The 14528-nt window shown below is 37.7% G+C and overlaps 1 protein-coding gene across 1 annotated transcript in view; it reads right to left on the minus strand.

The window, feature by feature from the left end:
- Positions 1–5623: 5623 nt before the first annotated feature.
- MGAM2 (maltase-glucoamylase 2 (putative)) overlaps positions 5624–14528 on the minus strand; it is an 89189-nt gene continuing 80284 nt past the window's right edge. Inside the window, exons 45-53 of the mRNA XM_063101002.1 lie at positions 13374–13423; positions 11249–11422; positions 9663–9906; positions 9188–9467; positions 8613–8767; positions 8434–8519; positions 7065–7663; positions 6622–6977; positions 5624–5928 (exon numbers count right to left, since the gene is read on the minus strand). Coding sequence (XP_062957072.1) covers positions 5624–5928; positions 6622–6977; positions 7065–7663; positions 8434–8519; positions 8613–8767; positions 9188–9467; positions 9663–9906; positions 11249–11422; positions 13374–13423 — 2249 coding nt within the window. The remainder of the gene's footprint in view (positions 5929–6621; positions 6978–7064; positions 7664–8433; positions 8520–8612; positions 8768–9187; positions 9468–9662; positions 9907–11248; positions 11423–13373; positions 13424–14528) is intronic.

Genomic DNA, 14528 nt, shown 5'->3' on the forward strand with positions numbered 1-14528 from the left:
TCCCCTATGTTTTCTTCTAGGAGCTTTATAGTTTCATTCCTTATACTTACGTCTTTAGCCCATTTTGAGTTGATTTTGCTATATGGCGAGAGGTATAGGTCTAGATTCATTCTTCTCCACATGGATATCCAGTTTTTCCAGCAAGAGACGGTCTTTTCCCCAATGTATGTTCATGGCACCTTTGTCAAAGATGAGTTGGCTGTAAGTACTGGGTTGATTTCTGGGTTCTCTGTTCTGTTCCGTTGGTCCCTGTGTCTGTTTTTATGCTAGTACCATGCTGTTTTGTTTACTATAGTTTTATAGTATAATTTGAGGTCAATAAATATGAACCTCCCTCTTCAAAAACTGCCTGAGCATTACTAACAAGTAAAAGAAAATACAAAATGAATAATAAATATATTGAAGCACTGGTATTTGTAGAGGTTATTAAATTAAAGGCAGGAGAAAATAGCATATGAGGACCATAATCCCCATTAGGCCTTGCTCTCACATGGAGGCACATGACATAACCACTCTACCTACACCTTCTATTTACTGCACATGCAGCTGCTCCTGGGCTCTGCCTCTAGGGTGGGGTGGGCATCTGGAGTCCACTCACTATTGCTTCTGGCTGACTCCATAGTTCAACCCAGCTACTCCAAGCCCAGGGAAAGAAGGGTAAGGGAAAAAGGCACCAGGAAAAGGGGTGTCTTTAATCAGTTCCAGGCAAAGTCCTTAACACATTGGCAACCTCTACAAATCTTATCTATTAATTTTTAGATGATGATGATGATGATGATGATGATTATTATTATTATTATTATTATTATTATTATTATTCAAAAGGGACTAATTTGGGGTAAAGGACCCAGAGGCATCTTTTTGACATGTTAATTGTAGTGAAAAAGTAGTCAGCTTTTTTTTTTTTTCAGCTTTATAGAGGTATAATTGACAAAAATTGTATGTGTCCAAAGTGTATGATGTGATGTTTTGGTATACAGGAAACAGTATCAAATTATGGGTTCCTGCTATTCTAGGTATTTTCCAAGGAGTTCTCTTAATTCTTCCAACTTACCAATGAAGGAACGAAGGCTCAGAGAAATCAAGAAAGTTGCTCTGGTTACATAAGTAGATAGGAGTAAAATCAAGATTCCAATCCAGGCTTCCCCTTGTTCTAAAGTAGATGAAGTTTTGTTTGTTTATTTCATTTTATTTTTCCCATTCCACTATGTCAAAGATTGACTTTCCTCAAGTACTGGTACATTTAAATAGACAGGTTATAGGAATTGGAATCAGAAGGCCAGGCTCCACCACATTTTTAAATACTCTTTTGCCTTGAGGAAGTCTCTCAACCTTCCTTTGTCTTCTTTCCTGCGCTGAAATAGGAGTGTAAAAATTCCTTCTTTCTCTCCATCACAGCAGGAGTGGAACAAAATTAACATTTACGGTAATCCCTTTGCAAAGTATAATTATGATGCAAATATAAGGGGCTGTAAGGTAGCAAGATCCATAGATCATACAGACCCTTTTAGTTCTTATCTTGAGCCAAACCTTCTTTAATGACATAATAAAAAATTGCCAAAGCCACCTTCTCTAAAGCCATCAGACATTGGCTGAGGCTGAGGAAATCTCTAACTTCCTGTGGGGCCCAGATCTAACATTTTTGCCCCAATCGATTCTTAGTTTTTCTCTGAAATGAGTAACATAAAGTATTATAACGTTAAGTGCAAATGTTCACCCTCCAGCATTCTAACAGGGTCAGAGCAAGGTGAAGTGAGGTAATGCTAGATCTTTTCAGCATTCTCTGGCTTTTTATTTTTTTCTGAGTCTTCATCCCTTCTGCTCCTTTCATGCTGAATTGAAATCCTTTTTTTACCCAATATCTCAACAGACCCCATCACGTTCTAGTCATTGGACATTTTCAAGAGTTGGCATAGTCTAAATCAGTGCTGTATTCTCACATGCATGAGGAGTTTTCTCCTGCCCTCAGTGACCTCCCCCAGCAGTGTGGAAGGGGAGTGTGGTCTTTGCTTTCACTCTTCTGCCTTCTCCTTCTTCTCTTTCTTGGCCATTTCCAGGTCTTCTTCATGGCCAGATGGGAATTAGAGGAAAAGGCCAAGGTGTCTCATGTGAGCGATGCTATGGCAAGGCCTCCATTGGTACCCTCGGTGTGACAGGCCCCCAGTTCTGGTTTTTTCTCATGGGCACATTAGTGAAGTTTTCAGAAGTCCCTTGTGTAGCATCTAACATGGGATGAGACGCAATCTGCATGACCTATTTTGATCTCTTCTTCAAACTTGGTTTCTACTCTTGGTGGTCCATCCCACAACTTCTTGTCACTAGGGTCACCTTGTCTCTTGGACAGGCATCTTCACAACAGCTTCAGCCCATCCACTTTCCACCACTTGTGGGGGCCAAGAGTTTCTGCAGTTCAGCAAGTGTCCAGTTGGGAGGGAGATGCCAGTCCCAGCTTCTATACACACTCTCAATCTCCATGAACATTTCCTTTGCAGTACCCTTCATGCAGAGCACGCCTCTGCTCCCCCATGGGGAATGGGATGTGAAATACAAAGCATTCTCTAGATCTATAAGTTTTTCTGCTTGAATAAATACTCTTCCACCTGCCATTTGCATATCCAATTTCATATATGCTGAAGTTTGGTGAAGGAAATTGGTAGGTCTTAAATCTTTTCTCCCCTCACAATGTCCCTGCTGTAGAGAGTGGCCTATTTTGTATCTCCTAATCACACTATTTGAAGCCCCTCTTTGTCCAACCCATGACCCATCTGAAATGCTTTCCCTGACTCTTTTTCATGCTACAGGTCATATTCCAGATTCCTATACTCTTCAAAGCATTTCTAGGTACCTCTAGTCTCAAGCAAGTTTCTGGTTAATTCAAAACATCATCATCTGTAACCCTAATTAGAAAACTAATCATATACTATTTGTGATAACTCTTACATAGTGGCCATGAATAGTGTTTGCATAGTGATGCTTAGAATACTACAAAATGAAGTTGGAATTAACAACTAGTAATGCCAGGTGTAATACTAATGATGCCCAGTGGTAATGGTGTGAGTAGAAATGTCTATTATCAAAAGTATAGCAAAGTAAATGTATTTATATTTAGAACATGAGTTGTATTCTTTAGTACAGAATTAAATCATATGTAGGTGGCCCAGTGGGGTCCAAATAATTATGGGGCATGGGGGTTTCCCTAGACCTTATAAGTCCAGGTCCATGCATAAATTCTGCCAGTGTTGCCAGTGGTAGTATTCACCCTTGAATTTTCTGAACCTGGTTGCAGGACCACTCCTTGTGCATTGACTCTCAACTTTTAATTTTCAAGTTTCTTCAAAGATCTAACCTCAGTCCAGATTTTTGTTTGTTTGTATTGTTTTGTTTTTAAGAGTACTTTTTACCTTTACAAAATTCCATAATTTCAAGCATGGTCCATTTATATGCACAAAGGGGTTGGATTTATGTAACTTCAGAACTATGTTTGTTGGAGCAAATTTACCCTTAGTGTTTCAAACCTCAGGTGTATTAAGTGAAGCCTTTGGCCAACAAATCAGCCTTGGCATCATGGGCTGGAAGCAGGATCCCATGGTATTTTAGGACACAGAGCATTTTGTCCTATATCAGAGTTTGTTGTGCCAACACAACAAATGCACTGGGTCTCCCACATCATCCAGACTATAGTACAGCTGTGGTGGCAGGTCAGAGAGATGGGCAGATGTGTTCGTAGATGGTGGTTTATACTCACATGAAGTAAATCACAGATGCAGGAGTTTTCCTACGTGCTGCAGACATTCGTAATATACTTAACCAGGACCTGAGAGTAGAAATAGGATATTGTTGCCCTAGCAATGTGGTTCTCAAGTTCTTTAGTGTCAGGACCCTTTTACATTCAAAATCAGTGAGGACACCAGACTTTGTATATATCTGCTAATATTTATTGCATTAGAAATTACAACTGAATCATTTGTAAAATTCCTTTATTCATTAAAAATAACAACATATCCACTACATGTTATCATAAATAATGTATTTTTATGAAAATAACCATATTTTTCAAAGCAAAAAGAAAAGTGAGAAGAATGGCATTATTTTACATTCTTTAAATATGTTCAATGTCTGGCTTAATAGGAGACTGCTAGATTCTTATTTCCATTTCTATATTTATCCACAAGTACTGTGACACCACACTACATAGAGTCTCTGAAAAATGCCGCTGTGTACTAATGAGAAAACGAGAGTGAAAAAGGCAAGTAACAACTTAGAATTATTATGAAAATAGACTTGACTTGACCAGAAAGAGTCTTGGGGCCCCCCATAGGTCCCTGAACTACACTTTGAGAATACCAACCTAGGGTTAAACTTTCAATAGCACCCAACTAGCTAGATTTGATTATGACCATGAATCTATTGACAATGGTTTGGGTGATTTAAGAAAGTAATAGGTCAAGTATAAATGGTGAATTTGGATATGAAAGACCAAAAACATACTGAAAACCTTAATGCACTGAAGGAGAGTCTGGACAATAAAATAATAGTTAAAAAGCTGGTAGATAAAAACATTATGAACTCTAATGTCAGGGCAAAGACTGTCTCCCCTGGGCCATATCTTAACATTCTTATCTCTGTCTCAGTGATTCCTGGTTTATAGGAGAGTCAGAGCCAGTCATTGGGGGTAACAGCAGTGGCCTAAGACTATTTCATAATTAAGATTAATTGTTGTTTTCTAGAAATACTTTAGTGTCTATAAATAGAAGTACTTATCAAATCTTTGGTAAGAGTATTGGTAGTACCTATGGCAGCAATGGTTGCAATGTTTGGGAACTTATGTTTTTCACATCTGTAATCATATTTTTTTATTTTTATCATAATAAAAGTAATGTGTAATATTTCTAATTTAACTACCTCAGTGCCTAAAGTCAAGGTATATACAAAATCTACAATGGTAGCATTTTCCATTTCTTTAGCTACAGCTAGGATCTCATCAGAAGCAATAATACTTCTAATCTGTGTAATACCAAATTACTGCGTTGGTAGCCATGGTGTTTGGAAAAGCCCATAGAAAAATAAAGTATGATTTTAGCATTGCTAATTAAATAATCAAGTGATATTAATAACTGCTGTTATAGAGGTTATTTGAGTGCCAGGAGTATCAACAGTGCTCTCAGTTATAGTATTATATCCTATAATCCAGGAAATAAGTTGGGCTATTTCAATAACTACACCTAAAGCAATAGTATTTACAGAGCCGTAAACATGGTGTTACCTGAGATACCAAAATTACCTGTGAAGTCTGTAGCAAGAATATATAAAATATGCATAGTTTAATTGATGAGGCTAAATAAATAATAACTATAATAAAAAAGAATAGTACTACATATTGTGGCTACAAAATAGGTATCCACAGTTTCTTTGATGAAACTTACAAAGTCTGTAATGGATGCATCCATAAGCATAATCTGCAATATCTACAGGCTTGGAGTAGCCATATCTGTTAAGTCTAGAGTGCTAATATGTGTGAAAACTTAGGTAGCATAAGATTGTGTATCCTGTGAACTGATTTTCCGTATCTGCAATAGTTGTTTTAAAGAGTTATCTGTAGAAATTATCCTGCCTTGAGTAGCAATCATTGAACTAGGGTAGCATTTATGGCATTTTCAATATAAGTAGATGCAGTAGCAGAAGAATCCATTATTGTTGTATCAGGAGTGGTAGTATTTAAAGCATGTGTGGTAAAATTTGTAGTGTCTGTGGGAGCACTAGTTGCAGTAACAGGGAAATAACTGGCCATAGAATTTGTTGTTGTAAGATGGTGAGTTTCTGTATCTAGAACAGCAGTTGTTATTGCGTCTGAGGCTGTTGTGATATTTGGGATCGAAATGTCTGTAGAGTTACTTGTAATGCTGCTGGAGTTATCTGCATCAGTAATATTTACTGCATGCCCTATAATGTTTATAGTATCGGTGGTCAGAATAGCTGTGGTTCTTGGAATATAAGTGTTTGTAAGGATTGCATCAGAAGAAGTAATTGAATTTGCAGTTTCTGTGTTGAAAATATGGGTAGCTATGGTGGTAGTATATGCTGTAATGGCATTTCCAGTAGTTTTAGTAGTAAAGTTTGTAGTGTTTACTTGTGAGGAAGTAGCAAAGTCTTGAGTACTAGTAATTATTGTGTATGGAGTAGTAGAAAACATATCCACAATAGGAATAGTTGTGGTGCTAACAGTAACAGTAGTTGGGCTGTCTTTAGTAGGCGTACCTGTTATATCTGTAACACCTGGTATTATACTGGTAACATTTTCACTGGTGATGTTTGGTGTAGCAGTATTTCCAGTGCCTGTGGAAGTGGAATTTAAAGCATGAGTAGAGGTATCTGGAGGATAAGTACCGGTGATGCTTCTGGAGAGTGCAGTTGGAGATGCATCCATGGTAGTAGCACCAGGGGTGCCTATAGGAGGTGGAGCTGAAATGACTTGAGTGATAGTTTCCACAGAAGTAGCATTTGTAATCGTAGCAGTTGTGGTGACTTCTGCAGTTGTATTTGTGTTTCCTGCAGTGGTAATACTTATAATATTTGTAGTAACTGACTCCATAGCAGTGGCTGTAGTGCTTGCAGCAGTAGTGTCAATGGTGCCTGGATTAGGAAAATTTGTGGAAATTAATGTTGTGTGGCTTATGGTTAGTGTTGTAGTAGTAGCGGAATGAGGAGTAGTGAACTGTATGATGTCTGTGGTGTCAGTTTTAACATCTGCAGGGGTAGTAAAATTAGTAATTAAATCAGTAGTGAGTGTATCATTTGTTGGAAACATGCTCAAAATAGGCATAGTAGAGTTAGGAGTAGAAGCAAGAGCAGAGGTAGAAGTGGTGGGAGGTGTTTCGTAATAAGTAGTCAAGACAGGAATAGTATTATTTGTACCAATAGCATCAGTACTTGGACAAGAAGTAGTAGTCATGATAGGAACAATATTACCAGTGCTGGTAACACTCATAATTGTAGAAAAAGGATTAGTCATAACAGAAAGAGTATTAGTAGTGCTAGCAGTAAGAGTATTTGTAGGAGAAGAAGTAGTCAGTAGAGAAACAGTATTGGTAGTGCTGTCACCACTAGGCATTGTAAGGGAAAGATCTGAAGTAGAAGCATCATTACTAGTGCTGGGAATATCAGCATTTGTAGGAGAAGTAGTTACCATAACAACTGTAGTATTCATAGCATTAGTACTTTCAGAGAAAGAAGTAGTCACATTAGGAAAACTATTGCTAGTGGTACTTGTAAGAGAAGGAGTAGCTGTAATTTGAACACTAGTATTAAGACTAGCATCATCAGTACTTGTATGGGATAAAGTGGTTAAAATAGAAACCTTAGTACTAGTGCTGTCATTTGTAGTATGTGTAGGGGAAGGAGTAGTTATATTAGGAATAGTAGCACTAGTGCTAACATCTGTAGTACTTTCTAGGGAAGGAGTAGTGGTAATAATCACAGTGGTACTAGCATCAGCAGTACTTTCCAGGAAAGCGAGAGTTGTAACAGGAACCATAGCAATAGTGCTAGCACTGATAGTACTTGCAGGAGAAGGCATAGCTGTACTAGGAACTGTAGTACCAGTGTTAGCATCAGCACTACTTGTAGAAGGTGGTGTTGTGATAGGAAGAGTAGCATTAGTAGTATTTACAGGGAAAGGCATAGCTGTACTAGGAACTGTAGTACTAGTGTTAGCATCAGCACTACTTGTAGAAGGTGGTGTTGTGATAGGAAGAGTAGCATTAGTTGTTGCTTTGCTGCCCACGGATTTGTCACCCTTTTTCCCCTGGGTGATGGAGCTGCCAAAGATTACTCAAAGCTCATCTCTTCTGAGCAGTGAGAAGCCCTGAAAAGGGGTTAATCTCCTGGAATCCTCAAGATAGAGGCATTCCTTCCATTTGGGAAATTAACCACAAATTGGGGTTCTCTTCCCACATTTATTCTCCAGACCAGGAAGTTCCAGAAAGAGAACATAGCTGGGGGGGGGGGTTCTAAGTATAGTTTAACAAGTTTAACAATAGAAGCTGGTAACATTCAGTAAGGTGACATTCTATAGTGCAATTAAGTCAATACACCAACAAAAGCTTGATTTTAGCAAACATTCTCTTCTTACAGTAATTTCCTAGTATCTTTACATATCAATCAGTAACCTGTCTGTCTTTGAGCCAGCAACCTTGCTGTGTTACAATTCTTTACTTTACAAAAGAGACTGGGGAAATTTTCCCTGTCCTTTGCAAGATCAATATTTGAAACTTCAAGGCTTTGGAAAACCAGGCCCTGTGAAGTACATTTGCTTTATGCATACTTCACATTAGTAGTATTTACAGGGAAAGGCATAGTTGTACTAGAAACAGTAGTACTAGTGTTAGCATCAGCAGTACTTGTAAGAGAAGGTGGTATTGTGATAAGAAGAGTAGCATTAGTAGTATTTACAGGAAAAGGCATAGTTGTACTAGGAACAGTAGTGCTAGTGTTAGCATCAGCAGTACTCGTAAGAGAAGGTGCTGGTGTGACAGGAAGAGTAGCATTAGTAGTGTTCACATGGAAAGGCATAGTTGTACTAGGAACAGTAGTGCTAGTGTTAGCATCAGCAGTACTCGTAAGAGAAGGTGCTGGTGTGACAGGAAGAGTAGCATTAGTAGTGTTCACATGGAAAGGCATAGTTGTACTAGGAACAGTAGTACTAGTGTTAGCATCAGCAGTACTCGTAAGAGTAGGTGCTGGTGTGACAGGAAGAGTAGCATTAGTAGTATTTAGAGGGAAAGGCATAGTTGTACTAGAAACAGTAGTACTAGTGTTAGCATCAGCCATACTTGTAAGAGAAGGTGGTATTGTGATAAGAAGAGTAGCATTAGTAGTATTTACAGGGAAAGGCATAGTTGTACTAGGAACTGTAGTGCTAGTGTTAGCATCAGCAGTACTTGTAAGAGAAGGTGGTATTGTGATAAGAAGAGTAGCATTAGTAGTATTTACAGGAAAAGGCATAGTTGTACTATGAACAGTAGTGCTAGTGTTAGCATCAGCAGTACTCGTAAGAGAAGGTGCTGGTGTGACAGGAAGAGTAGCATTAGTAGTGTTCACATGGAAAAGCATAGTTGTACTAGGAACAGTAGTACTAGTGTTAGCATCAGCCATACTTGTAAGAGAAGGTGGTATTGTGATAAGAAGAGTAGCATTAGTAGTATTTACAGGGAAAGGCATAGTTGTACTAGGAACTGTAGTGCTAGTGTTAGCATCAGCAGTACTCATAAGAGAAGGTGCTGGTGTGACAGGAAGAGTAGCATTAGTAGTGTTTACAGGGAAAGGCATAGTTGTACTAGGAACTATAGTGCTAGTGTTAGCATCAGCAGTATTCATAAGAAAAGGTGCTGGTGTGACAGGAAGAGTAGCATTAGTAGTGTTTACAGGGAAAGGCATAGTTGTACTAGGAACAATAGTGCTAGTGTTAGCATCTGCAGTACTCATAAGAGAAGGTGGTGTTGTGACAGGAAGAGTAGCATTAGTAGTGTTTACAGGGAAAGGCACAGTTGTACTAGAAACAGTAGTACTAGTGTTAGCATCAGCAGTACTCATAAGAGAAGGTGGTGTTGTGATAGGAAGAGTAGCTGTACTAGGAACAGTAGTACTATTTATAATGTCAGTAGAACTTGTTGGGGCAGGAGTAGTTGTGATGGGAAGACTAGCACTAGTGATAGCAATGGTACTTGCAGTGGCAGAACTAGTGACAATCTCAGTACTGGTTGCCTGAGTAGTAGATGGAGAAGGATGGTAACTCGTTGGGAAAGTACTGGTCACAGTTGGAGTAGAAACTACAGGACCACCATGAACCCAGAAAACTTCAGTTAACTTTTCCAGACTGATAATCTTGTCAGTCAGTTGAATAGTTAGTGTCTGCCAGAAAAGAAGAGGTAAAGTTGGTGTTTTAGAATTTTTTAAACATCTTATTTGTCACACTTCAACTTACAGTTTAACAGAAAACCATGTATTCATTCTTTTCTAATAGATTCATAGGCTATATTCCTTTTTAGGTCACTTTGATTCCAGTTAGGTAAACGTGGAGAGCTGCTCTGTGAGCATACTCCCTAAGCTGGAAATCTCTTTCCTCCCACTTCATATAGTCAGAACCACATTGTTCACTAATATTTGCAGCTGCAATTAAAGCCAATATTTATTAAAATATATTTGTGTTGTCATTGTCTATTAACCTTCCTGACAGCAGAATGTTTTATGTTTTCAGTATCCCCAACACCTAGTTTAATGCCTGGCACATAGTAGGCATCTGATATGCTACAGAGTTTAAAGAAAATAACAGGGGTACTTAAGGATTATCTGTATCAGTCTTAACTAAAAGAATTATTTGCAAAGAGTAGTTTTGAACTCACTCAATAGTTTAGGAAAAGTTTTGTAAAGTAAGTAACTAGAAAAGACTAGAGAGAAAGGATCTATTTGTGTGCTCAGAAGGGTCATTTTCCAAAATGCGAATACCATCAGTACACTCTTTCCACTCCTTTCCAGCTACAGTTCTCTGTTTTCACTCTTCTAAAACATCCCCTATGGGTTCTGGATCCATATTTACGATTAGTCTCATGTTTTAAAGTAGGATGCTTTTCCCTTTGTGGTTGCCCTTTGTAACTCTATTGGAAATTCACCTTCCAAAATGCTCATTTAGTTGGTCCTGGCAACTACTAGCAAACCCTCTAGTAGGGCCTGCTATTCATGTCACTCTGTTATTTTAACCAAATAAGCTTATCTTACACCACAGGTGAGGTATAGTTATTTGATGATTACCACAATTTATTGCCAATTTTTATCAACCTGTAAGATCCATCAGTTTGACCAGTGATATGAATAACTGCAGGAGGGAGAGGGGAAACCTTCATTAATTTCAGGGAATGACTCTTTCCTTTGTTTTAGCCTCTGCAGCAGCTGTAAGTAAATTTTTTTTTATGCTAGCCTGGGAGATCAACCTATTAAAACATAGCAATTTATTTGCTAAACACATGGACAGGATCTCATCAAACCACTGATTATTGATCCCTGAACTACACTGGGAGAACCACTAATGTTGTGCATTTTACAATATGATCCAACACTGGCAAATATTCAAAAATTATCTCTTGCACATATTCATAACCCTTCTAATATATGTACATATAACAGTGATAATAATAGTGATCATTTTTCAGAATAATAAAATTAACTTATGATATAATAACATTCTTTTCAGACATACCCGATTGTAAGGGTCACTCTTGAAATTTGTCTCCATGAATTGCTGGTTGTCATAGATAAAATTGACTTCTGTCACATAAGAAGAGTTCATACCCCAGATTCTAATATATCCAACTTTCAGTGGATTTGAATCACTCAAATACTTATTATGTATGGTCTGGATTTGCAAGATGTTCTATAAAGAATATATAAAGAGAAAAATACATAATACATCATTTATCAATATAGCTTATGTATAGACTATGCTCCACATCAAAATGTTAAAAAACCTCAAATTGCTTTTGTTGTACTGGTTTGCTGTTTTTATTTTTCATTTTATAATTTTAGAGTTAGAACTTATTTAGGGGTAATCTAATGTTTTGTAATAAAGAGACACAATTAAACAGGGGAAGTATCTTCCTGAAGTTGAATAACTAGTTAGTAATAGAGATAGAATTAAAATTCATATGATTCAGCCATCCCACTATTCTCCCTAATCGGAATATATTTCAAAGGAAATGGTATCAGTATGTTGAAGAGATATCTGCACACCCATGTTTACTGCAGCACTATTCAAAATAGCTAAGATATAGAATCTATCTAAGTATCCATCAACAGAGGAACGAATAAAGAAAATGTGGTATATATACATAGCAGAATACTATTCAGCCATAAAAAAAAGAATAAAATCCTATCATTTGTAGCAACATGGATGAGCCTGGAGGACATTATGTTATGTGAAATAAGCTAAGCACAGAAAGCCAAATATCACACGATCCTACTCATACTTGTATATGGAGTCGAAAAAAGTTGATGTCAGAGAAGTAGAAAGTAGAATAGTGGTTACCAGAGGCTGGGAAGTGGTGGGGGAGGGGTGACAGAGCGGGGTTGGCCAGTGAGTCCACAGTCACAGTAAGATAGCCTAATGTTCCATTGCACAATAGGGTGACTATAGTTACCAAAAATATACTGCATATGTCAAAATAGCTAGAAGAAAGGATTTTGAAAGTTCTCACCACAAAGAAATGAAAAATGTCTGAGGTGATGGATATGCTAATTATTCTAATTTGATTATAACACATTGTGTACATGTATTGAAACATCACACTGTACCTCATTCATATGTACAGTTGTGTTAATTGAAAGGATAATCATGTTAAAAATTTAAAAAGAAAAGAGACAATATATTTGTGCTATATTATTCCTTAGTTCAAGTGAATAGGCAAAAATTTTAGAGAAGCAGATTCCAAGTCTGATTTGGAATGATCCTCCTTTTACTCTAAATAAAATTATATAGACTATCCACAGAGATACTTATCATGCAAGGTATGTTGACTGAATTATTGTCTCATTGTTATTCACCTCTCCCTAATCCGTACCCTTTTCCATGTAATGTTGCAACACCCTCCCTCTATGGACCAGGCCTTCTTTTCCTCCTCTGTCTCTGGGTTTAGCCATGTGACTGCTTTGCTAACTTGATGCAAAAGGAGATTTCAGAAAGAGCTCAGGCATTTCCACTTCTATTTTTGCCCTCTTTAATAATTATAAAAAGGTCACGCCTACACCTCTCCATAAGGCCATCTTAGACCATCCGAGAGTCATCTGACCCCCCAGATATGTGAGTCAGTAAAGCCAAAATCATCCAAGCAACCTAACAGACCCATGGATGACTGCAGATATATTTGAGCTAGTCAAGATCAGCCAAACCCAACCCAGATCATCAGAACTCTGCAAACTCATGAGCTGAACTAGTGCTTATTATTACACACCACTGAGGTTTTGAGGTTGTCTGTTATACAGAATTATTGTGCAATAGCTTGTATAGCATTTATCCTTCAAAATTATAACAGTCAAAATTTCTCATCTCTGGAAAACATGTTATACATTTAGGGACCCATATTTTTTCTCAATATTATATGAGTTCCAAGATTTTATATATATATATATAACGATGGTATACTAAATAATTGTCAAAATAAGAACTGTTTGTTTTTCTTATTTTAATGTCAACACACTGGATTATAAAAGTAAACACAGGAAGAACCTCCTGTTAAGATGTAGGATATTATATTTATACAATTAACTGTTAATGTTTAATCTGTAGCTAACTGGGAAAGAATTTATAAAATTTAATGGAGTAGTCTCACCTGAGCTGCTGTAAAGTTTGCCAGGAAATAGCTTCCATTTTCATAGGTGTCTGCAATCAAGAAAAAGAAAAGAATAAGCAGTTACTCATTGCTTCAACTGTAGCAGATAATCTTCCATACAGTCATAAAATATCTCAATGGGGTCACAATTACTGACCAGGGTAATCATCACCCCTCGGAGGAGCACTAAAGATAGTAGCCGAGGGAATATTTCACGCCAGGTTAGTGTGGGATTGTGTGAGGGGAAGAGTGTATTTTGAGGTGGGGGTTCAGAGGTTGCAAATACAAGATAATCTGTGTTGAACTGAGGATAGATATCATAGGTGAAGTACAGGCGCTACTGGTTGGTAATTCTGTGCTGACAGAGCAAGCACATAGCCAACGAGAGTTCACATGGCTTTGATGATAAAGGCTCAAAGCAGAGGAGAGTGGTTAGGAATTCAGGCTTCCAAGTCAGATAGACACAGATTCAATCCCAGCTCTTGTACGTAGTCATTGTGCAACCTCAGGCAAGTTACTCAACATTTTATTATCTGTGTAATGGTGATAAGAATAGTATCTAGTTAACAGCAATAAGGTACATTACATCCTGCTTATGCAGAATAAGTGCTCAAAATTTGTTGTTCACTGTCATCTTCAAAGTCATCTTTATCTTCATTATTCCTCTCTTTACTTTTAGCTCATCCTACCACAGTGCCCTAGATCCCAAGTCCCCTTGCCTCTGTACAATTTACACCAGCAATTCTTCCCATCTGGCCAGTTGGCTCAGTTGATTAGAGCATTGTGTTGATAACACCAAGCTCAAGGATTTGGATCCCCTTACTCACCAGATGCCAAAAATAAAAAGTTCTTCCTTATACCCTCCAGGCTACAATTATGCTCCAGAGTACACCATTCTGACAAATCCCTTACTTGATTCTCTCTATATAAAGCTACCATCACAACTCTTTTTTTATCACCATATGTCTCAAAAAGGTAGCATTTGGTTATTTCTGTGTACTCAACTCATTATTCAATTCTACATTTCCTACATTCCATCTCCTGTATTTCTTTTTTCACTCACTCTGATCCTTTTAAAGTCACTAGTGATGTAGTCCATTAAATCTAAATACATCTTCACAGTGTTTAGGATTTTTAGACTTCTTTGCCCACACA

The sequence above is a fragment of the Cynocephalus volans genome, chromosome 6, assembly GCF_027409185.1.
Source record: "Cynocephalus volans isolate mCynVol1 chromosome 6, mCynVol1.pri, whole genome shotgun sequence".
Taxonomy (NCBI): Eukaryota; Metazoa; Chordata; class Mammalia; order Dermoptera; family Cynocephalidae; genus Cynocephalus; species Cynocephalus volans.